The sequence below is a fragment of the Ylistrum balloti genome, unplaced genomic scaffold (genome assembly GCF_031769215.1).
Source record: "Ylistrum balloti isolate Yb309-2 unplaced genomic scaffold, AGI_CSIRO_Ybal_v1 Utg370024, whole genome shotgun sequence".
NCBI lineage: Eukaryota > Metazoa > Mollusca > Bivalvia > Pectinida > Pectinidae > Ylistrum > Ylistrum balloti.
In genome coordinates, this window is record NW_026782090.1 from 1,501,054 (window position 1) to 1,526,322 (window position 25,269).

Below are 25,269 nucleotides of genomic sequence, written 5' to 3' on the forward strand. Positions count from 1 at the left end.
TAGGTAGGATCACAACTCTGTAGGTAGGATCACACCTCTGTAGGTAGGACCAACCTCTGGGGGTAGTATTACACCTCTGTAGGTAGGATTACACCTCTGTAGGTAGGATCACATCTCTGTAAATAAGATCACACCTCTGTAGGTAGGATCACACATCTGTAGGTAGGATCACACTTCTGTGGGTAAGATTATACCTCTGTAGGTAAGATCACACCTCTGTAGGTAAGATCACATCTCTGTAGGTAGGATCACACCTCTGTAGGTAAGATTGCACCTCTGTAGGTAGGATCACAACTCTGTAGGTAGGATCACACCTCTGTAGGTAGGACCACACCTCTGTAGGTAGGATCACACCTCTGTAGGTAGGATCACACCTCTGTAGGTAGGTAGGATCACACCTCTGTTAGTAAGATTACACCGCTGTAGATACGATCACACCTCTGTAAGTAGGAACAACCTCTTTAGGTAGGATCACACCTCTGTAGGTAGGGTCACACCTCTGTAGGTAGGATCACACATCTGTAGATAAGATTACACCTCTGTAGATAAGATCACACCTCTGAAGGTAGGACCAACCTCTGTAGGTAGGATCACACCTCTGTAGGTAGGATCACACCTCTGTAGGTAGGATCAGACCTCTGTAGGTAGGATCACACCTCTGTAGGTAGGATCACACCTCTGTGGGTAAGATTACACATCTGTAGGTACGACCAACCTCTGTGGGTAGTATCACACCTCTGTAGGTAGGATCACACCTCTGTAGGTAGGATCACACCTCTGTAGGTAGGATCACACCTCTGTAGGTACGATCACACCTCTGTAGGTAGGATCACACCTCTGTAGGTAGGATCACACCTCTGTAGGTAGGATCACACCTCTGTAGGTATGATCACACCTCTGTAGGTAGGATCACACCTCTGTAGGTAGGATCACACTTCTGTAAGTAGGATCACACCTCTGTAGGTAGGATCACATCTCTGTAGGTAGGATCACACCTCTGTAGGTAAGATCACACCTCTGTAGGTAAGATCACACCTCTGTAGGTAAGATCACACCTCTGTAGGTAGGACCAACCTCTGTAGGTAAGATCACACCTTTGCAAGCGTAAAAATAATCCAAAGTTTAATCATATTTAGTATTCATATCTTTATTTTGTTCATAGGAACTTATTATGGGATACCTTTAAACTTAACACACAAATACAAACAGATACTAATGTTCATTAAGGAGTCTTTTTTATTTTGTTGCAAATCAAGTATATCACAGATTATAAGATACTATCATTTCACAAGATAAATTCATTCAGTCAATGTCATGCTATAACTGAAACACTGCATTGCTGTTAATCAAGCTTTTATTCATCACGGTGACTGGATAACCAGTATGAGCCCCCTTAGCAGAAAGTATTGCTACTGAAATGAAAGGTGTCTGCCTAATTTAAAGTGAACGTCATTTTGATATAACTAAGCAGGATTTGGATATCCCTTATCTATGCACAATAAATCTAGTACATATAACTATTTCAGAATAACTGTTTCATGTCTGTAAGATTCCAGTTGCCACATTGCTCTTTCTACCGCTTCCCTCTCCTCATTAGTCAAGTGAGTGTATCCTTTATTGAGAATTTGAAATATTTAAGAAACTAAGTCAAGGTTTCCCTGCTTTGACCTGTTTATCTCCCCCACGATGAAGTTCTGTGAGAGCCCATTGCTTGTTGTCCTTCTCTTCTTTGAGTTTCCTATATTCTTCTACCAATTCATCAAATCCCATACCCACTGCCTCATATGATTGAAGTGCCTGGGAAATGTGGTGGAATTCTTTATCGCTTTCACGGAAGTTGGCATCTAAGTGACATCTGCAATGTATATTTTGATAAAAAGTGTCAATCCTACACAAACAAGAATGATGTAACAGATAAGTCCGATAAGAGAAGATGCTGAAATTGAGGTTAAATCATACCGTAGAATTAATACAGAATGTTAAACAACAGGCCCATAAGGCCTGTATTGCTCACCTGTTTTAGTTCATTGAAACTGATTTGTTTAAAGTTTAAAGGAAAAGTATTTAAAACACTTGTATCTACTTCCCCTATTAGGCCCTGCCCCTCCTCAAGTGGGTCAGACGTTTGTTAAAAACTAAATTCACTTCACCAGGGATACTTCAATTCAAAAAGGGGCAAAATTGAATCATTCCAACAGAAGTAAGATTTTGAAGAATTTACCCTATTTCCAGTATTGGACCTTGCCCCTCATGTCCAAGGAGGCCAAAACCAATTATTCATACAAAATTAATACCTTTCACCCAAGCATGTCTCTGACCAAATGTTGACACTGCCCAGGCACATGTATAAAAAAAGAATGGTTTTAAAGCATTTGCTCTGTCATTCAGTACATGTAGGGGGGATTTATAGGATAAGTTGACAAATATACTATATTTCCACAATGAGACCCTGCCTCTCTGGTCCCAGGGGATCAGACCCACCATTTATACAAAACTGATTTCCCTTTGCCCACCAAGCATGCTTCAGATCAAATTTGGATAATATTCTGCAATTCCTGAAGAACAAGACCGCTTATAAAAAAATGATAGATTTTCTCCATTGGGTGCCACCTCTAGGGTCCCAGGGGGTCCAGACAGCCCTTTGGGCTGGGTTAGAGGAAAGTGAACTGATCATAAATCAGGGGATTTTAGACTTCTGGACTTGTATGTAGTATCTGATGTCTGAACAGCTTAAATATAAGACAGTATCTATTGCATAACATTGGACAACTCATTCAAAACCAACTAATACATTGTTGTTATCAAAACCCATACTGCCTAATAATTAACAATAGATAATGAGGATATCTCATCTATTAAAAAGATTTATAATCATATTGAATACAGGTGTCAATATCATGAAAAATTTTCAGTATGTTTCTATACAAATTCTCTTTATAAATCACACCTCTAAAAACAAATTTTTGCTGTTTGAAATTAAAGCAAACTTGAAAAAAACAGGAACCAGTACAAGAATCAAACTCAGTACCATTATGTCTTCACACTGTAATATTACTGATGCAGCAGTGGTTAATCATTTGCTAGTCATATACGGTGGAATTTGTTCAATATCTTGTTCCATTTGTCAGAATAAAATGCAATAATAACCAGAATGTGACATTAAACAGTTGAAATATCTTTTTGGGATGTTTATTCCCCAAAGGTAACTTTCCGGTGTGCCAAACTCACTTTTTTGTTATAGAAATTGTTGGAAACAAAAATTTGTACCAACAACCAATCGTAAAAAAAATTCTTTCAATCATTGTGCATCAGAATGTTTGTTTACATATGAACAGGATTCAAACAGGATAACAATTAATGAAACAAAGAACACACCATTGTACCTGTGTAATCAAAAGATAGAAACAAATGTGTTGTGTGTCTTCATATATAATTATGCTCTCAAAAGTTGACTTTCGTAGCTTTGGTTGTCTCCCTTGATCAGTAAACATCTTTGCACATAGCTCAAAATCTACACAAACCGAATATCAAGCATATTCTCTCAGATATTTAAGAAGTTGTGACCTACCTGACAGAAAGTAAGGCCTTCACTGTATCCTTGGTGTATGTATCACACAGGACTTGCATCTCTAACAATCTGAAGTACAGTGTAAATACAAGAAGTCTGAATTTTAAAACTTCCACATGCTAACATTTTCTGTAAACCTCTTATACATTACAATCTTTGTTAATTCTTTGACTGAATCGTTTTCCAAAACACATTCATGTAATTCTATTAGCTCATCTGGCCCTATGGGCCCATTGTGCAGCATGGCGGCTACGTCGTACAGCATCAACTTTTTTCTTAAACAACTTCTTCTCATCAACCAATGGACCAAATGTTTTGATATTTGGCTGGTATGTTGCTATGATGAAGCCCAACAAAGTTTGCAAAACGGAAATGACCTTGACCTATATTCAAGGTCACAGGGGTCAAATTTGTTAAAAAATTCAAACAACTTCTTTTCATGATTTGAAAGGCCTAGAGGATATTTGGCTGTTATGTTCCTAGGATGAAGCCCGACAAAGTTTGTGAAAAGAAATGACCATATTCAAGGTCACAGGGGTCTAATTTGCTGGTATATATATACACAAGCTGAGCACAGCAAGCCCACTGGGCCTCTTGTTTACTTCAAAGTAAAATTCCAACAAGCTTTTATGTAAATATTTTCTCTAATTCAAAGACTCTGACATCTAAACTTAATGATATCCCGAAGACAGGAGATAGATTCTAGAGATTTGAACTAAAACTCAACTAATTTATTTGGAGTTCTTAATTGTGAATTTTTTTTAACTTATTCCTTTTACAGCCAATTAATAAAACAGTTGTGTTTGATCTCATTTGAAAACAATTATTCATCAAAACAGAATATTGCGATTTCTAATTTGATGAGTAAGTTATGTATCATGTAATAAACTATTTTTAGAGTATAAGTTAGTGTGAAAAAAAAATATGAGTCAGTCAGTGTTGAATTTTTAAAAAACCATAATTATAATTAAAATCATTGCCATTTTGCCAAAACCTTGCAGCAAACAGATATATCTATTTTTGCAATTTTTATTCAACCCTCGAAAATAGTGGAAAATAAAGTCCCTCGAAAATAACAAATTTACAGTAATGTAGAGCTGTCTTCATTCCTACACATACCTGATTTTGAGACATAGCCCATCACACCGGCTCATCAACCATTCTGTTGTGACAGTGTTCTGTTCAGTCTGATTCTGGAATCTATATTTGGACACAACCTCCTCTAGCAACCCCAAGGAGTCTATCAGTGTCTACGGACAAAACAACAAGTGTTAAATTATGTTTGAAGAGGTAGTTTCATTGGTGGTGAGGATTGTTCCTAAAAGAAAAAAGTAACATCACTTTGCCCCTAGCTGAGGACATTTATGAAGGCTAAGCAAACATGAGGGCTAGGACATTCAACTGAAAGATACAATAAATCAAAGATATAGGTGAACAAATATAGTATAATCCTGTGAAAGGTCATTAAGAGTGTATGTGCATAATAAGAAAGCGATTTCTGAAATGGTAAAAATACTAAACGGTATGAAGATAATGAAACATATTCTACAAAGGAAGAAAAGCAAAATGCAAGTAAAGCATAAAGTCCATCAAATGAAGCAGGAGGAAGTTTTTACTTCATTCCTTTTTATTAAAATTATCATTAATGAGGAAAATGATTAAATCAAGAATCTGATTATATCATCTGTTTTTGTTTTTATCAGTTTGATCATTTCATTTCTTTCTCATCTCTCCAATTATCACTTATACACTACAATGGACAAAGGGGTACTTAGTACAGTGTATATTGTATATCTATTAAAAGTGAAAATGATTCATCCAAGACATAGTGATAACCAACTACCACCCTCATAATTCATGATGGCTACCTGTCTGTCATTTAGTGTTTTTGTGATAAGCCTCAAAATTAAACAAACATGACATGGAATCAATGGGAGCCTAAAAAGGGCATTTGTGCAGTACTTAAGAAATAGAGATAACAATAGGTTACTATTTAAAAACAAAAAGACAACAGACAACGGACTGATGAAGGACAATTATAAACACCATTTTCACATGATGGGCTAAAATACATGATCACATTTAATCTCAATAGAATGAAAACTGATTGATCCATCAATTATCCTAAGACTTAAGTGATCTGGAATTAGGGTATTTTGTTGAAATTTTGTTGGTCCTCACAATATCATCTATACCTGAGTTTCTGTGACTACACATTCATTCATATTGTATTGACAAGATTCAAGTCTGGATTACAGATCAAAATCAGAAGCAATACAGAGTTACAGTTTATTTATATTTTTCTTTTCAGAATTTATCACTAGAAAATAGTTGACTTTAATTAATAACATTTGTTATTAATTTTGAAAGTTTTATATCTTACGCGATATATCAAGTATGTAGATTGTTCAAAGAACTGAGTCTCAAGTTTATAGTACACCTACCTTGTAGTACAGCCAGAACTGCTTGTCTTTGTCATGTTTCACCTTTTTCAATATAGCCTTTTTTTTCTGTAGTCGGTGTTTATCAGATTCAACAAGAGCAGGTAACTGTGTTGTAGGGTTGAATGATGGTTCGATGTCACCTTGTGATACAAATTATATCATTCAAGTAAAGCATACATATGTACATGAAACTTGTGATGGTGGGTATGTTTGTTGGTTGAGTTTATCAGCCTGTGTACAGCCAGGGGCCTTTTGTAACGGGGTCATCTTGCAGTAGATGTTGGCAGACCCATCACATAAGTAAGATAAAGCCTCTTGCCCAAGTATACAACCATGTTGGCAAAGACCAGTCCATTTTCTCAAACTTCAAGAGAAACACAAACCACTAAGGGAAGGCAGCATCCTAGGATTACACCTGAAGTTACGTAGGCTAATGAAGTCTCTAAGCCATTGCAGCCCCTGAGTGCCGATGGGCTATTATCTCAACTGTCTAACAAGAGTTCCTGTATGTGTCACCTGCATAAAGTGTCACAGTCACCCAGAAATTGAACTGGATGTGCAACGATCAACCATAAAGTTGTAATACCAAATTTCATTTCTATAACTTGAAGCATAAAGGGAAAACTGCGCAAAGCAATATTCCTGAGAAATTTTCCAAGTTCAAAGGGACATATCACTGCCAAGAAGGGTTACAGACAGCATATAGCAAATGTCATTTCTATAACTCAAAGCATAACCAAAGAAAGTCAAGAAAACAATATTTCCGGAGAATTTTCTAAGTTCAAATGGGCATAACTCTGACAAAAAGGGCCAAAGACAGCCGGGAATCAAACTTAAGCTGAACCCTTGCAACAAGAAGCCATATACCAAATTTCTTTTCGATAACTCAAAGCATAAGCCAAAAAAGTCTGGAAAACAATATTCCCAGGAAATTTTCTAAGTTGAAAGGGGCATAACTCTGACAAAAAGGGTCACAGACAGCCTGGAATCAAACTTAAGCTGTACCCTTGCAACAAGAAGCCATATCCAAAATTTCATTTCGATAACTCAAAGCATTACCGAAAAAAGTCTGGAAAGCTTTTGTACAGAAGCCGATGACACTGACGATGCATGACAAGGTGATCCCTAAGTGTCCGCCAGCTCTGCAGGCGACACAAAAATGGTTTTGGTCAGGCACTAATCAGTAAAGTCATAACACTTTGATGAACACCAGTATCCCCATTAACCAACTCTCATTGAATATATATACCATTATAGATCTAACTCCTAAATGAGGGCACAGAACCCCATAAATTTGTAAAATTCCAAGATTCCTGGTTTTCAAGGGCTCTCCTATATGAATATGTTGTTAGGGGTAAATTGCATCTTCAGTTTAAAGAGGCGAGGGGGAACACTGTGTTTATCATTATACTAGTGGGTGATATATAACTCCTTATCAGGCAGTGGGCTTATCAGAAAGATGAAATAGCATTTGGTTTGTGATTAATCTTATCTGACTTTTGTATCAGTTTGTTACCATGTGTAAGGATTTGGTTGATGAATAGTTTTTACATGCAAAGTCCAGCAAAAGATGATGGTTGTGAATAAGTGTGTGAAGTTTCTGGGCAATCTGGTAATCTTTAAATAAAGTACGTGGAACAAGGATGTAACCAACATATTTATTGCAGCATTAAATTTTGACCCTGGAAGGTTGAGACGCAAACTCATACAAAAGATGATGACCAAATGAAACTGTGTAAAGTTTCAGAACAATTTGATATATAATAATGAAACCGAAAGAGAGTGGATGGAAAAAAAAATATTTATAGTAAAACTGACCTACATTTAGGACAGTAAAAATCAATTTATAGTAACAATTACCTCAGTCTTAGACCTATGGAAGGTTGAGACACAAACTTGTATAAGGAATCATGCTTATAAGTAAATGTGTAAATAATTAATGAAGATGACAGAACAAGGACATTACTGGATAACAAACAAGCACATAATATATACACACACAGACAGATCCCTAAATCACATCACTAACTCATCGTGAGGGGATAAGAAGAGAGCTAGTCTCAGTAGTCAGGTATTAGATTGGACAGATTCTATTTCAATTTTTACCTTCCTCTAGACCAATCTGATGAAAGTTATTGAGAGTGTCACATTTCTCCCTCAGTCTCTTTTCTATGTCTGGGATCAGCTTTTGTTGTATGAAAGGAAGATGCTAAAACAATAAGACAATCACAGATCACCTCTACATTAAAGACATTGTGGAGTATTGAAGGGAGGACCATTTGCTTCCTAATACATAAGAAATTATCTTTATCAAATAATTAAACTTTATTACTATCAATGCATGCTTTCAGGATTTAAATAAACACTGAACATTGTAATAATAAAACAAGTATGATCTCATTTATTTTTGACATCAAACATATCCTCTGTTTTTCTTTTCCATAAAGAAAAAAGGAAGCTAACAGGCCTTCCTCATTCTTACCTATAGAGAGCAAAGCCTCTAAAAACAAAGTTGACAAACATTAGATATATAAATAATCAACATAAATACTATTCCATTTAGCAATGGCATCTAATGATCATTGGTATCACTCTTACATAATGGAAGTAAAACATACATTCCCTTTAGGTAAAACACACTAAATCTATCATTTTGTCAGCAAGTTAAAATTCTAGAGAAGCTAAAATGTTACATATATAGTTCTTTGTGTCATTACAAACAACAACCATATGAAATAGTATGATCACACAATTTGTAACTCAAATTCTTATACAAAAGGGTACATTTAAAGTCTAAGTTCTAGTTTTTCTTCTTCCATTTATTTGAAAGAAAAGAAGTTTATTGGGCAGTGCAATCTAAGTAACCTGTAGAGCAGTTCTCATGGAGTGAAGTGTCAAGTGTTTCTCCAGGAGTGTACCATGTACAAATTTGTATTGTGGATTTATTTGGTGTTAAGAACAGAATAACAGAATTCTAAATTGGAGTTGTTCCTGTCAGTCAGTGACAACAAGCACAATGACTTTTTGTTTGTTAAGGCTTCCACATGTGGACTGTCAGATCGACCTCTAGAAGAGGATGTTAAAAAACTGGGTAATTTTGTATGTTATGGTGTTTATAAAAATTTGTGGCAAATTATGTGCGTGACAATATATTGGTTCTTTCATCATTTCCAAAATTTTCTGAGTTACTTCAGTTGTCTATGAAGACTTAGGTCAAACTTATATTGATCAATATATTGATACTGAACGTGACACACAGCTATTCTTGTATCCATGGGAGACAACTGACAGTATTCCTTCACAGAATCTTTGTATATTCTCTATACTATTTGGTACACTAGTGACTTACAGACAAATGCAATACAGAATGGAAATATTCTTTGACAATTATATATGTTAATTTCTTGCTATATGAAGTACAATTTGAAAAATTACCTTTTTGAGACGGTTTTGCTGGGACAGTTCTGCTTTACTGAGACCTAACAGTGTGTCTTTAGAGGAGGGATCTGGTGAACAGTCCAAGTAGTCAGATATCTCTGCTTGAGTCAGTGTCTCCAGTAGGATGGTGTGAAACTGGTGGAAACAAGATGTTGAGGAACCAAATAAGCTGAAGGTGTTGAGGGGACAAATAGGATGAAGGTGTTAAGAGAACACATAAGATGAAGGTGTTGGGAGAACAAATAAGATGAAGGTGTTGGGAGAATAAATAAGGTTAAGGTGTTGGGAGAATAAATAGGATGAAGGTGTTGGGAGAACACATAGGATGAAGGTGTTGGGAGAATAAATAGGATGAAGATGTTGGGAGAACAAATAAGATGAAGGTGTCGTTGGAACATATACATGTAATATCCACGCATCAACTTATTTTGCTCTTTTTCACAGCCAAAAAAACAGGCAGCTTTCCTCAGTTCAAAAATTGCTGATTTTTCCCCCTTTCCAAAAAGAAGAAAACTGGAATATCTTCCCATTTCTTACAAATATCAATGCACTTCCTATATTTAAGAAGCATTGGGTTACTGTAGAATGTTGAGAAAACACTGCTACTCTTGTCAGTCTACCAGATATGCATGTACCATTTACTTATAAACATATAAACTACCTGTTTGTCTTCTGTAGAGAGAGCAGTGTCTTGGGACTTTATGTCATATTCTCGCAAAAGTTCTGCAAGCTCATGGTAGAGAATATTCTGTAACAGCCAACTATGTTTTTCATGTTTCAGCTCTTCTTCTGCCTACAAAAATCAATTAATCAAAATATATTTAGTTTTTCTGGCAATAAGCCTCAGTCATGTAGTAACCTTATCTACATAAGCAGAATTCAATATACCACTTGGTTGTCCTTGGTTGACAGTCTTGTAATAAACCCACACCTTGACTTTGAGTCAAAGCTAAATGTTGGCCCCATGAGGTCCTCTTATAGGCCCACCCCTTGACTTTGAGTCAAAGCTAAATGTTGGCCCCATGAGGTCCTCTTATAGGCCCACCCCTTGACTTTGAGTCAAAGCTAAATGTTGGCCCCATGAGGTCCTCTTATATGCCCACCTCATGACGAGTCAGAGCTATAAGTTGGCTCATGAGGTCCTGTTATAAGCCCACCCCATGACTTTGGGTCATAGCTATATGTTTGCCCACGAGGTTCTCTAATAAGCCCATCCCTTGATTTTGAGTCAGAGCTATATGTTGGCCAATGAGGTCCTGTAATAAGCCCAACATTTGTCTTTGAATCAAGAGTGCCTCTAATGTCCATTAATAAGCTGACCTTCTGACTTTGAGGCAGTGCTTTTTGAAGTTATTGGTAGGATATATATGGCTATATTAGAGAATAAGTCTAGCTAACTAGTCTATCAATTAACATAATAGTGCGTTAAATGTTTGCAATTTCTTCACCAAAAATTGTCTCCAGTTCTAGATAATAAAGATTTTCAAGAATTTGCTCTATTTCCACAATTTAGCCATGCCCCTGTGGTTTCAATGGGCTGGAACCTAATTTTCACACAAGAATTTTCACACCTTAGACAGGCAATATTGAATATAAAGGTTAATGGGAAAATAGCTTTCAAATGTCATGAAAAAAAATTGTGACATTGATGACAGTAAGCAAGTGTCAATACATGCATACCATCAAAACTGTCATCCTATACTAATAAACCTTACAAAGTTATTGCCAGCAGGAAATAACCAACATTATTCTCTATGAAAATTATAGTAAAGTCTAAAAAAACATTCTTCCCAAGTCATTCTTCATTCATAATTCTAACAAAGTTTGAAATATTTCCAATGAAAATTAAACAAATCATACTCAAAAAATTATCTTTTCTATTGTAATTATAGTAAACTTTACCCCATCTGCATGAGGAAATGGGAGATCCTGGGGCCATGAAATTCACAATTTTTGTAAACCACCTTAAGACGCTTCCATCGATGAAGAGCATTTGATACTACCATATCTGGGTGTTGAAAAGAAGCTTTTTGAAATCTGAATCAATTTGACCCATTTTGGTCCCTCCCATCAGCCCCTGGAGGTCAACCAGGATCAATATGGGCATACCATCAAGCTGCTATCCTTTGCTTTTAATTCTAAGCAAGTTTGAAATATTTCCAATGGTAATTAAACAAATTATACTCAAAAATCTGTCTTTCCTATATAAAACTATTGTAAACATTACGCCCCCTCCACAGGGAATTAGGACACCCTGGGCCCATGAAATTCACAATTTTTGTTAACCACCTTAAGATGTTCCAATTCATGAAGAACATTTGATACTATCACATCTGGGTCTTGAGAAGAAGATTTTTGAAGTTTCAGTAAATATGACCCTTTTGAAAGCCCTGTCCCTCAGACTACCGTGGGGTGGGGAACATATGATTTACTTATTTTTTTCATCTTAGACCAGGGAATATTCCTGCAAAATTTCATTGAAATCGGTTCAGGAAATTTTGAGAAAAAACTGAAAATGTTAAATTGTGCACAACGCCAGATAAAGGTGGCCGTATTATGTGACCTAATAAAATTGACCCCATTTCCTCAACATGTCTTACACCAAATTGTGACAGAATCCAAGCATGCATTAGGCCATATTGGGACAACATCCAGGTATTCTCACAAAAGAAAATGGATTTTAAAAGAATTTACTCTATTTCCCCTTTTAGGCCTGCCGAGCCCAACAACCCTAAAGGGCCAAAACCAAAAGTTTATATAAAATTATTTGCTCTTCATCAAAGAATGCTTCAAATCAAACATGGACAAAATACATCAATTCTTACAAGAGGAGTATTTTAAGTATATGCAAGTATCTTATCTTAATTAGCTATATTTCCCCTATTTGTCCACCATTTCTACAAAACTGATTTCCCTTCATCCAAGCATGCTTCAGACCAACTATGGACAATATCTGGCAATTCGAGAAGAGCAAGATATATTTTAAAGAAATTGATAGATTTTCCCTATCGGGCCCCAGGGGTGGAGACCCATGGTTTATACAAAACTGACTTCCTTTCAGACCAATTTTGGACAACATCCAGCATTTCCTAAAGAACAAGATAGATTTTAAAGAAATTGGTTGATTTTACCTATTGGGCCCTGCCCCTCAGGCTTGTGGGTGGCCAGAACCACCATCTACATCAATTTAGTTCCACTTTCCACAAGGTTTCAGACCAAATTTAATCAAAATCTGCTCAGTCATTCATGACTAGTTGCGATATATAGTAAAAGTTGGCAGACGAGGGGCGATGGATGTTGGACAGACGACAGATGACGCTGTATCCATAGAGCTCTCCCGGGCAAGTGAGCTAATTAAATTTTGAATTCATTGTGGGATCCTGTAGCAGGAATGTACACACTACATTATACTACATATATACTGCATGTGACCCATCACCAGTAATTTTTGTAGGACTTTTTTCTGCTGATTCCAGTTTGGGTTCTCAAAATTTGAGAGAATCCCAAAGGAAAGGTACAAGTCCTTGAGTCAAATATTTGAGTACAAAAAATCATTGTTTACTGTGTGCTTTCCTCAACAACAGTGATCTGACTACAAAATCTTTAAGTAGGGTGAGCAGTTGTTTTTATACTTAGTATGAAATCTTACTAAGAAGCTGTTTTCATGATGCAGATGGCAGTTTTGGTGAAGAGTAGCTTACTGTAACAAGTGTTACCTATTTTTTGACAGTAAAGTAGGAGCTCAATTCCACTGGTGAAACATTAAAAGTTGCACAGGAAAATCATGATTGCGAAATCATATCAAAAATGGTCTCCCTGGCTGTCATGTCAAAGTTTTGACAAGATCGAAAAATAACAACACTTTGCTGGATTTCGAGGACAGATAAAGCACAATGGCTATAGGTCTCCATGACCCTTAAAGTCAGATGCCTAAACATTCATTATTAGTTGCATCTTAAAGTCAACTTGTACATTAAATTACCTGTTGCAGATCTCTCTGTACTAAAGATGATATCCCTTCATAATTTATATGATTGGTAAGGACCGACAGTAGATGGGAGAAATCTGGAAAGCTTTGAACATCTTCAGCATTTAATTCAATTCCTAAAGCTGCATTTACTACAAATTTCAGTTGAAAAAATAATCACAACAATGTAAGAACAACAGAGAACAAAACATGTAGGTTTATATATCTTGGCGATTCATCCCATATATCCCCAGTCAAAATTATTCTCAAGTTCGACTTTTATTTATTTCAGCTTAAAATCAATGAACTCCAAGCTGATATATAGGTAAAACATCAGAATAATTCTGACTAAAATAAATATCATTTGTATCAAATCCCTGTGGATTCATGTATGGAATTGTAAATACTCAGAAAATGAAACCAAAACAAAAATGTTTGATATGTGAAATAGTACTAATCAAACTAAAAAGTACTAAAACAGCAAGGATTCTATTTCATAACAGGACTCATGCAATTTCTAAATGTAAACATATCAAGTGAAAATGTGCATTTTTACTTGGGCGGTTTGCTTTCGACAGGTTGGGCACAACATTTCATATGGGTAATAGTCCTACATTTGAGGGAAAGTTACTGCTTTGAGTAATCAGTACACTGTAAACTCAATTGCAGTGTCATTCTTAAATAGAAACGCACAGTAGTAATGGAAAATTTGTAAGAAAGTATGAAATTTCCATCTAGTTGTGTCAAACATGTTACTACTGTGCCTGTTCAAGCTACAGGTGCCTGTATGTGAAAGTACAATATAACATTGCTAGACAAGAAAATGTAGGCAGTAATTAGTAAAGTCAACAACATGATGTCCTTTACGTTTGTCCGATAAGTTAGTGCTGCTGTTTTCCATCATTTAGCTATTTCATTGATCCGCTCCTTCTCCTAACCTAGACATTGTACCTCCCGCTTCAAGCGCCATTTAGAGTCAGATGAATATACTAAAATTAAAATATCTATAGTCACAGAAATTCCGGATTATTTAGTTAGTGCCCGAAAAGGCAAAATGACGGCTCATAGGAAAGTGAACGATAAACGTCCTCACAATAACGCCCTGTCCCATTTAGTAGACACCGATGTTCAATCAATTTTTGACTTAATATTATTGCAATGTTTATTACATAGCGAATCAACTGATCAGTTTAATTTAATTAGATTTCAACAAATATAGCACTCTTTAACAACTATTTTTACATGAACAATATCAATATCAAACGACTTAAAGTAACACAAAATAAATTATTACACTAAGCGTTGTGGTTGTGTAACGTGCAGCCTAGCTTTAAACACGGCGGGTAAGTCTCTGATTCCTTGCAGAGATACTAGCTAACAAATGCCGATATATACATATAGCGTGTAACAGCAAACTCTACCTGAGTTAACAATAAAACTAACGAAAAAAATAGTACTCACATGGACTGCTGTTCCGACACAGACTGTTCTGACTAGCGCGCGAGCTTGAGTGCAAGCTCGACACCCAGTGACTTCACCTAATCCTAGTTCCAGCTACTGAACTAGTCGCCGAGCAATACAACTTAGTCGGTCCTGACTAAGCGCTAGGTTGTCCTACCAACTAAGTCAACACTTGCTCGTGTTCCTAGCTCGGGTTCTAACCTAACCCTATAGCTAGCTACCACAATTAAAAGTCCAAGCTTCGGTGAGAAATAAACAGCCCTCGCCCCAGCTTGACAAGCGGTTTCGGAAAAGCCACTGTTTCAGACTTTCACCCACCACCTGATACAAATAACTGTGTTACAACTTTGTAAGAAGTCTTTCGTCGTCTGTGTATCTCTGAAAGCTTCACCAACAGTCAGTATAACAGCGTTTTAAAAACTCAAAAGTAATTCATAGTTACATGTATAATAATTTTTTTCATTAGGCGTGACAATCGTTGGTATTTAATTTACCATAAATGATGTATACTAAAATATTAACATAGTACAGAATACCTTTCCATACCTTACTACAGAATTATAAACATTTGTATTAATCGACAAAAAATCATTAGATGAACAAATTAACCAATATGTAATTAGCTACAAGTCATATTCAAGGGACATAATTCTTATACTTCAATTTCCATTACACAAGTCATATTCAAGGGACATAACTCTTATACTTCAATTTCCATTACAGTTGTATTTAACTTACCGCTAATGTAACAATTTTTATACTGTTACGGAAGTACACTGCGTGTCGATTACAAGACAATATAGCAATAATATACTATAATAGTGTATGTTCTCGTCAAGATTTGGAGGGGCGGGGTGTCCGTGGCCGAACGGTCTAGGTCGTTGCGCCCCGTGATCGTTGTAGCCTATCACCTCCTAGGTTTTGAATTCGAAATCCGTTCAGAGAAGATAACAATTTTTAAGGACTTCCTTTCCTTGTGGTCGTTAGTACAGCGGGAATTATTTGTCTTTAGCGACATTGCATGCATATCGCTTCGCACGTTCCGCGTGCGCGAGAACGCGGTTACGAACCCGGGTACGTGTTCTGTATGGTCACATTCTAGCGGCCATCTCAGCAGGGCGAACACAGTAAAGTCTTTTCGCTCCGTTTTTTCTCAACAATGGACCCCGAATTAAGCAGACATATCAAGTCTACAGTCGATGAGGCACAGGTGGCTATGTTCTCCCGCTTAGATGTTTTAATGAGCGAAAAGCTGGGCGAATTGGAGGCTAAAATACACGCTAAGCAGGTGGACATTTCTAACGCTCAGCGGGCCCAGATACACCAGGACATTATGTATTCTGATAATCACAAGTTCTTCAAGAAAAGTTGTGAAGAACAGTTCAAGTTTAACCAGAAAGTTACTGCCAAGTTGCAAGAGGCGGAAGAATCATCACTCCATGACCCTAGGGCCACAAAAACACTAATTGTAAAAAGTATGGACATGGTTAATTACCGCCAAAAGTTGATCAAATTGGCCGACACCTCAGAATCGGGATGGAAAGCCGTGGAAGAATATGTGTCCAGTCCCCTTGCTGAAGATTCAGGCGAAAAAAGAATGAACAGAGCACGTTCCAGGGCCGATCGAAAAATAAAGGTTGCGAAGCAGAAATCTGTAACGAAATGGAGATCTCGGTACTCACCACATCAACAACACCGGGTTTATCCAGCACCGACGGAACAACCGGGCAAACGCATAAAATAGCTATTAGAACCCCGAGGCCCGGTTTGTGTTATGGATGTGGTAGGGTAGGATATTGGAGATTGGAGTGCCCAGCCATGTCAACTGCCGGATCCAGCACCGGTCAAAAGCTAAGTAGAATTTTTGATTCTAAGCATGGTCAGCTTAATAGCGATGAAACCGTTCCGACGGTGGTTGTAAAAGATGTGCTTTCATCTTTTGGTAGGTTAAAGAAATGTTTTGTATATTGGAAAGCTTCTGGCAATAATGATGCGGTTTATCGGTAATAGCCAATGGTTATAGGTTACCATTCAAAGAAGTTCCGCCGAATGTTCGTCTGCGAAACAACAAGTCAGCGCGTGACAATATGCAGTTTGTTTATGCAGAGGTCGAGAAATTGCTTCGTATAGACTGCGTGTCCGACGTCAAAAAGTTCGGCCACGTGTTGTAAATCCTCTGACAGTTGCGTACAACCGGGCAGGTAAAGCACGTCTCGTGTTAGATTGTCGTCATATTAGAATCTATTCTTGTACAAGTGCGAATTCAAATAAGAGGACGCGAGCATCGCTCGAGACATGTTTCATCAAGGTGATTTCATGTTCAAAATATTTAAAGTCGGCTTATCATCACATTGAAATTGATCCAGAGCACAGATTTTTCAGGTTTCGAGCTTGAAATGGGCGGAGTTACACGTTCTTTTGTGTTCAATGTTCTTCCATTCGGTGTCTCTACCGCCGGCTTTATTTTCACTAAGGTACTACGACAGGTTGTAAAGCACGTGCGATGTCAAGGTCATCGTTTAGTGCTGTATTTAGACGATGGTATTGGTGGACACGAAACGGTAGGCGGGGCTAGAGAAGCCAGTAATTTCGTTAGGAAATGCTTGACTGATTATGGCTTTCTTATCGCCGAGGAAAAGTCCCAGACTGTCACGTGGCTCAGATACACGCGGGCTTTGAAAGAAGGCGTTGTTAGAGTCTCAGTTGACAGAGTGAATAGATTGTTGTTTTTGCTAAAACACACAGTGGCTTTAGTGAGCGATCGAGGTCATCTTGTTGTTCTCGGCCAGGTACGTCGCCGGCATTGTTGGGCTGGTTATATCCAGAGATGTATATATCACATATATACGTCTCTGTTATATCCACGCAGGGCGTGATAGAGTTGTTAGTCCATTTGCGGACACGTGAACTGAGCTCGTGTTTGTTGACAAGAGTCAGCTGGAATGCTGGAGTATTTCTCAATGCGAGAGCACTTGATGAGATAGAATTTTGGTTGTCTAACGTGCAAGATCTGAACGACAAAGGGTCTGAACTGAGGGAGAAAACGGAATTTTCTAGGGTACTGTGTACTGATACCTCTGAGACAGGATACGGAGGTTTTGTTATCCCGTGTGGGGATCCTCTTATGGAGGGAGATGAAGTGCTCAGTGTCGAGGACACTAATTATGTGCATGACGCATTTGCCTTGACTGAAGGCCAATTTAACCTTCCAACGGTGAAGAGTTTGTACGCTCATAGTAGTCATGTCGTTATGGGAACGTAGAACGATGCCGAGCGCATGCGCAGCTCCACGTGGAGAGAATTGGAAGCGGCCAAGCGACGTCTGTATAGTACTGTGGGTCAGGTCAAAGGTCACAATGTCAAATTGTTAATGGACAACAAGAGCGTGTGTGCTATTGTGAAGGTCGGTAGCGGTAAAACACACCTACAAAAGGTCGCTATGATTCAGATTTCAGATTTCTTTATTTAATTAACCTCAGATCATACATGACATATGAGGATTGACATAATTGCATTGATATACAACATAACGTAGTTAGCATGATATACCTGTATACATTTTACTAATTAATAACAAAGTAGTTTCGGTTATGTACTTGAAAAATGCTTCATAATATGCGAAATAAATTTACACAAGTTCAACAGTTCATTTAAATTGTTTGTTGTCATAATCTTAATGAATTTACGTACATTTGGATTTACATAATATTGTGTACCTATGAAAATGTTTCTTAAATTAGAGAAGTAATTACAGACTAATACATAATGATATTCATCGCCAATTTCGTTGCTATTACATAAAACACATTTCCTATTTCCCCGTGTCATATTGTTCCATCTTCCAACTTCAATAGGGAGACGATGGTTTGTTGTTCTAAATTTGGAAAAACCCTTGACATAGTGAGCGGGTAAGGTTGAGACAAGATAATTTTCTATTCTTAAATCAGACTTTATTAAACTATACATTTGTCCTTTGTTAGAATTAACAATTTGTTGTTGCCATTCCTGAAAGTTCTGGTCAAACAACCTTTGTTTGATAGTATACTTCAGCCAATTCACATTTAAAAAAGATTGACTATGCCAAATATTACTCATACCACAATTGTCCAATGTAGACTTTACTGCTTGTAACCACTGAGACTGGCAATTGTTAAAGTAATTGTATTTCAACAAAAAATGTACACTATGTGAGCAAGTTTACAGTCATGTGACTCGACAATTCTAGCCCAGTAAGTAACCATCCGTGTTTTGATATGTACACTTAGTGGGACACGCCCGGTCTCACCATACAACATATATCTCGGTGTACTTTTTTTAACACCAAGTACATTTCTCAAAAAATCTAAATGTACTTTTTCTATACAGGCTGTGCTTGTGAAACCCCAGATTTCACATCCGTATAACAATATAGGAACAATTGTTTGGTCAAAAAGTATTAATTGACAGTCAACAGGTAATCTTAAACTATGAATTCTAGTATACAGAGCACACTTGGCTTTTGTAGCCTATCGTTCAAGATTAATTTTCGCTTCTGCGAAATTCCTACTTTGTTTAAATACAATACCAAGATATTTGTAACGGTCTACAATTTCTATATCCTTCCCATCCATTCTAAAATGGTGGTTCAGTGTACCTCTACTACCAAAAATAACTATTTTTTGTTTTATTTACATTAAGTTTGAGTTTCCATGTATTACAATATTCATTAAACATATCTAGATTATATTGTAGATCCGTCGCATTATCTGCCATAACAATAGTATCATCGGCGTAACATAAAACGGTAAACTTTATACACATATCCAACATTTCTCTATCGTTCAGAGTTACACCCTCACAACCTTTGTGTAGTAAAAAACCCTCTAGATCGTTCAGAAATAACGAGAAAAGTATGGGAGACATATTTTCGCCTTACCTTACTCCGGTTTCACATGGGGAAAAAAGCTGAATTGGTATTATTTATTTTTATACATGATTTAATACCATTATACATATTAACAATAATATTATACACTTTTCCGTTTATACCATATTGTATTAACTTTTGCCATAAGCCTAGACGCCAAACGGTATCAAAGGCTTTTGGAAAATCTATAAAGGCACAGTATAATTTCTTTTTACCATGTTTTAGAATATCAATTAATGAATGTAAAACAAACATGTTATCTAGTGTACTGTATCCACTACGGAAGCCCGTCTGTGTCTCGCTGAGAATATTACACTGGCTGACATAGTCGCCGAGACGCTTGTTCAGGATCGCCGTGAACAGTTTACCTAAGCAACTTAATATCGTAATAGGCCTATAGTTCTCTGGTTGTGTAGAATCACCACCTTTGTAAATAGGACATATGTATCCTTCGGGCCACGAATCGGGTATACAGCCGGAGTTCAGAATTAGATTGAAAAACTTTACATATAAGGGTAGAAATATATGTTGAGACGCTGTGATATGTTCGTTCAACACTCCGTCGTGTCCTGCTGATTTGCCCGTTTTTAGTTTTTTTTATCGCACTTTTAATTTCCTCTTCCGTTATTAATCCATTCAATAGTATGTTTTCTTGTCCATTGGGTGTAAAATATCTTTCATCCTGTCTACCACTGACATCATCCGATTTATTCAAGTCCCGGAAATACGTATACATATCGTCAAGTGTCACCTTGTTTGTTTTTTCGTTTTAGTTCATATATTTGTTCAATAAACTCCAATATTGTTTAGGGTCCTTTGTTCTCATTTTCCGTAGTTCATTACACATATCTGTGTTGTATTGTCTAATATGTTTGTTCATATATCATGCAGGCGCGTAGCTGCCTATACGCGAGTACGCAGCTGAATCCACATTATTTTGACAAAAAAAAAATTTTTTAGTAAAAAAAATGTGGTTTGAAATTCAGCCGCGTTCGCCAGATCTGATAATTACCACACTGAATACTTTATAAATCATATAGCCTAAATCGTACACCATACCGTAGTATTTTTTTGAAAAGTTGTCGGCCTTTGCAGCTCTTCAAAGTCGGAAGTTTGCACGCGCCGTATTTTCGAAATGTAAACAAATGTTTACATCGAGTTCTTAAAGAAGTCATCAGCAGAATCAGCGATAGAAAAGAGGTAATTATAACTAAAATGTTACTATGTATGCCTAGTGTTTATTTGTTTCGGTCTGTTTGTTGAGTAATGACATGTTTGACCATGTCTGTGAACCGATTCTAGCGAGACTGACAACATTTTGAACTAACCAACCTGAATCAGTGAATTCATGATGCAAATGTGAAAAATTCTGGTGCATTTGTCGTATTACTCTGCATTTTTGAAATAGTTCCTTCTTGGTAGATTAGTTATATTGATACATGGAATTTTTATGAAAAAAACATTTCTGGTAAACACAACGCTCGTCATTTTTTTCATCTACGGAAGCGCATAAAGGTAAAAGTATTCCGATCTCATACATGTACGGAGCCACAATTTATTCTTCCAGGTTCTAATTACGCAAGAAATATTGCACAGAAGAGAATTGACAGCTTCTTCAGCGTAGGTCCAAAAACTGGGCTGTCTGAAAAAGGCACCGATGCAACCGAGCCTAGTACATGTATGTTTACTTTAACATGCTTTTAACATAAAAAGCTACAAACAATAGTCAGTACATGTTAAGTTATACATGTATAGTTAATAATGACAACAATTGTAACTTTTAATTTTGTTTAAACTTTTCAAGATTCAAGGACAGTATGATTTCAAACTTTTACATTACATTCATTGCAATCCATGCTTTAAATATTCGAAATCAAATTGATTCTATAGTCAATTTTATGCACCAAAAATTCTAACACTTGTCCAAGTATCGTCATATGTATTCCATATGTATATTTATAGCGCCCGGTACGTCTGGTGTGAAGGAGGGTCCTGAACCTATGACTTTAGATAAAGATGAGCTCGTGGGGATTGCGTACAGTCCCGATGACTTGTATCCTGATCCAGCAAGGTTAACAAAGGCTTCAGATGACTCGATAAATGTGAAAGTGCTGCAAAACAACAAAGAATGGGCCAAAACTTTTAAGTTTCCGTCAAGGTAAACTGATTCTGATTCATTTGATTTAAAGATGTGAAGTTATAACGGTTGCAGATCAATAGAAAATTGTAGTTTAGTCAACCAGTATTGTATAGAAAAATACCGTTAAAATCTCTAAACACAGTCCCGAGGTCTCAAAATCGATGGTTTATGTTGAGGTCTTTTTGTGAGTGGTACATGTGGGAAAATAGACGCAAGCCCGTCTCTTACCACTCGATTGTAAACGGTCTGCTTCTTCCACTTGTTCGATGTTTGGTTCCATTATAATTATATTAGCGCGCTATGACATGTTTACTATATAATTAAGACGAATAAAGTATAGTGAATATACTCATATATCTGATAACGTTATTGAAGTACCAGTATCATAAGTATACTAGTAAGATACTAGATATATACTATTAAAATGGAATCATTTGCTTCCCTGCTTTCCGGATTTCTATGTATTTGGTTGCAAAATTGTTCCATTTCAAGTTCGTACACTATTTCTTTATTTTATTATTTCAGTATTGAGTATGGAACGAAGCGTCAGTTCTCGGTAGATTGGCTAGAGAAGTATGACTGGCTTCGATATTCAGTTTCCGAGAATTCAGTGTATTGTGCTCCCTGTATTTTGTTTGGTGCTTCATCTCCAAAGGAGAAAACATTCATCAATACCCCAGTATCAAAATGGTCTAACCTTGGAAAGTACATCAAGAGACATACCGAGCCTGGTTCGAGTCATCATAGCTGCTGCGCTAGTGCTAGTGGTTTTATGAAAATCATCGAAGGGAAACAAGCAAGCATTACAGCACAACTGTCGAGAAACAAAGTCGAAACTGTTGCTAAAAATAGACAGGTGCTTAGATCTGTTATAGAGGTCATCATTCTGTGCGGTCGACAAAATATTCCACTTAGAGGTCATGATGACAACAATAGTAACTTTACTGTCCTGTTGAAAGACAAGGCCAACAGGGATGAAATCCTGAAAACACACCTGTCCTCTAAATCTAAGGTTACTTACACTTCGCCTATGATCCAAAATGAATTAATCACTTTGTTGGGAAATAACATAAAAGGCAAGATAGTTCAGCAGTGCAACGATGCTATTTGTTATTCATTTCTTGCAGATGAAGCTACTGACGCGAGCACTATGGAACAAATTGCTATGTGTGTAAGATATTATTCTGAAACTGAACAGGACGTGCGTGAAGACTTTGTGGGCTTTGTGCAAGCAGAATCTACAACAGGAGAGGCTCTTTTTAACAAGTTTATTGAGGGGCAGCGGGACGCAGGATTAGACATCTCCAAGATGAGGGGACAAGGGTATGATGGGGCCAGTAATATGTCTGGTTGTCATCGAGGTGTGCAAGCTCGGGTCCAGCAAGTAGTTCCCCAAGCAATGTATGTGCACTGCAAAGCCCATAGCCTTAATTTGTCAATTGTGCATGCCTGTATAGAGGCACTCGTCAGAAACTTGTTGGACACAGTACAACAAATCGGATTTGCTTTCAAGTACTCTGCCAAACGTCTTTTAGCTTTCAAAGAGGAGCTTGGCAACGATCCCGTGGCACAGGAAGAGATGCAGAAGAGAACACGTCTTCAAAGTCTGTGTGAGACGCGATGGGCTAGTCGGGCTGACGCACTTTACACTTTCAAAGCTGCATACACATCAATTGTAAGTGCACTGGAGGTGCTAGAACGAGAGGGAGACTCAAAAGCACGGAGCTACAGATGCAGTATCCTTGGGTTCGACTTCATCATCTCTCTAGTTGTGGTTGAATTCGTCCTCCAGGGTGTTATGCCTCTAAACAAGCTGCTACAGAAGCAGAATATCGACTTGATCGAAGCAGCCAAGGAGAGTCGAGTTCTTATAGCCACATTTCGTGCAGAGAGAGCCGATGATGCTGTGTGGGATGGGCTTTACGACAAAGCAGTTGCCATGGCAGAAGACCAAGGAGTCGAGCCTTCAAAGCCTAGAACAGCTCGACGCCAACAGCACCGTGGCAACGTGCCTGCCGACTCTGTTTCGGAATACTGGAAAAGAGCATTGTTCTATCCATTTCTTGATCATCTAGTTGTGGAACTAGAAGACCGTCTTGTATCCAGCAATGAGAGGTTTAAGGCTCAATATCTCATCCCAAGCCTTCTTCCTGAGCTCAGCCGAGATCACGAGGATTCCATCTTCCAGGAGTATGAGAGTGACCTCAGTGGGGATCGGGAAGCCTTCCGAAATGAGGTTTCTCGATGGAAAGTAAGATGGGAGCTGGAGGGGACAAAACCCTCAAATCTTACTGACACATTGAAGGCTACGAACAAGACTCTGTATCCAGACATCTTCACCTGTCTAGTTGTACTAATTACGATGCCAGTGTCTACCGCTACCGCCGAGAGGCAGTTTAGTATCATGAGACGCCTGAAAAACTACATGAGATCAACGATGCTCACAGAACGGATGTCTGGACTAGCCCTGTTGCACGCCTACAGACACATGGAAATAGATATTGATATTATCATTAACGAGTTTGCGGCCAGCAAAGGCCGCAAGTTAGACTTGCTGTGAAATGTAGACTAGTTGAAATAAACGAAAGTAAAGCTATTATCTCCATTTTTATGCTAAAATAAATGGATTTTCGTTTAGTTGGTCAAGAAAGCTCTCCGAAGGCCACAAAACGCACCAAATTGCACCATTTATTTAAAAATTTTCAGGGGGGGGGGCATACCCCCTGACCCCCCTAGATTATTTTGAATCCTTTGAATCCACATTCTTTATAGGCTAGCTACGCGCCTGACATCTTTTGTAGCGTTTACTACACCCAAGTAGATTTCTTTTGTTCGCTTCACTTTTATTGTTATTGAACTTTTCCCTTGCGATGTGATAGTGTTCCCTACCACTTTTGCACTCTGTGCCGAACCAAGTTTTATTTGTATTGGACCGTTTGTTTGTCTTTTTTCGTTGTGGAGACGTCATATTGGAACTTGTTCTGAAAACATCGTTGACAATATCAGCCACAGAATTCACAAATTCTTTATCAACCACAGTTGGCACATTGTTCAAGCGTTGTTCTAGTCCGTCGATAGAAATGTTATTAACGAATATACCAGCTTTCTCCTTTTGCCATTTATATGCTTTACAACCGTTGTCAGATACAGAATTATCATATGTTTCTATTTCTCTTGTCAAAGTAAACACAATAGGGCTATGAACATCAGATAATAAACATGAATGGTCCAAGATTTCAAATTCTGTTATGGAAATGCACGCGCTCACGTTCTCTAGTAGCGTCAATCTTGAAACCCTATGGCTTCCTAGAAACGAAAATACAACAGCAGATTTTCTCAGTAGAT

General features: G+C 37.5%; 2 protein-coding genes across 2 annotated transcripts; one reads left to right on the forward strand and one right to left on the reverse strand.

Annotated features, from left to right (window-relative positions):
• Positions 1 to 1,213: 1,213 nt before the first annotated feature.
• On the reverse strand, positions 1,214 to 14,381 carry LOC132548676 (HAUS augmin-like complex subunit 4). Its single transcript, XM_060212556.1, has 9 exons — positions 14,285 to 14,381; positions 13,433 to 13,569; positions 10,112 to 10,243; positions 9,448 to 9,585; positions 8,119 to 8,221; positions 6,013 to 6,152; positions 4,688 to 4,818; positions 3,569 to 3,637; positions 1,214 to 1,855 (listed from the first exon to the last, which is right to left on the reverse strand). The coding sequence occupies exons 1-9, from the start codon at positions 14,319 to 14,321 to the stop codon at positions 1,648 to 1,650; spliced, it is 1,095 nt and encodes a 364-aa protein (XP_060068539.1). The 5' UTR covers positions 14,322 to 14,381; the 3' UTR covers positions 1,214 to 1,647.
• A 3,774-nt stretch (positions 14,382 to 18,155) lies between these two features.
• Positions 18,156 to 24,484, forward strand: LOC132548706 (52 kDa repressor of the inhibitor of the protein kinase-like). The gene is made up of 4 exons (XM_060212584.1): positions 18,156 to 18,291; positions 21,352 to 21,462; positions 21,747 to 21,942; positions 22,450 to 24,484. Exons 1-4 carry the CDS (start codon positions 18,156 to 18,158, stop codon positions 24,482 to 24,484), a joined length of 2,478 nt encoding a protein of 825 aa, XP_060068567.1.
• Positions 24,485 to 25,269: the final 785 nt, after the last annotated feature.

Bases quoted from the DNA above. Each gene is read 5' to 3' on its own strand.
- LOC132548706 (XM_060212584.1), top strand. From the start codon at position 18,156: ATGCGCAGCTCCACGTGGAGAGAATTGGAAGCGGCCAAGCGACGTCTG. The intron at 18,292-21,351 runs GTAAAACACACC...TTATTCTTCCAG, and splicing joins TATTGTGAAGGTCGGTAGCG to GTTCTAATTACGCAAGAAAT. The intron at 21,943-22,449 runs GTAAACTGATTC...TTATTATTTCAG, and splicing joins ACTTTTAAGTTTCCGTCAAG to TATTGAGTATGGAACGAAGC.
- LOC132548676 (XM_060212556.1), bottom strand. From the start codon at position 14,321: ATGATGGAAAACAGCAGCACTAACTTATCGGACAAAC. The intron at 8,222-9,447 runs GTAATTTTTCAA...TTATTGTTTTAG, and splicing joins AGCAAAACCGTCTCAAAAAG to CATCTTCCTTTCATACAACA. The intron at 6,153-8,118 runs GTAAAAATTGAA...TTGTATCACAAG, and splicing joins TCAGATTGGTCTAGAGGAAG to GTGACATCGAACCATCATTC.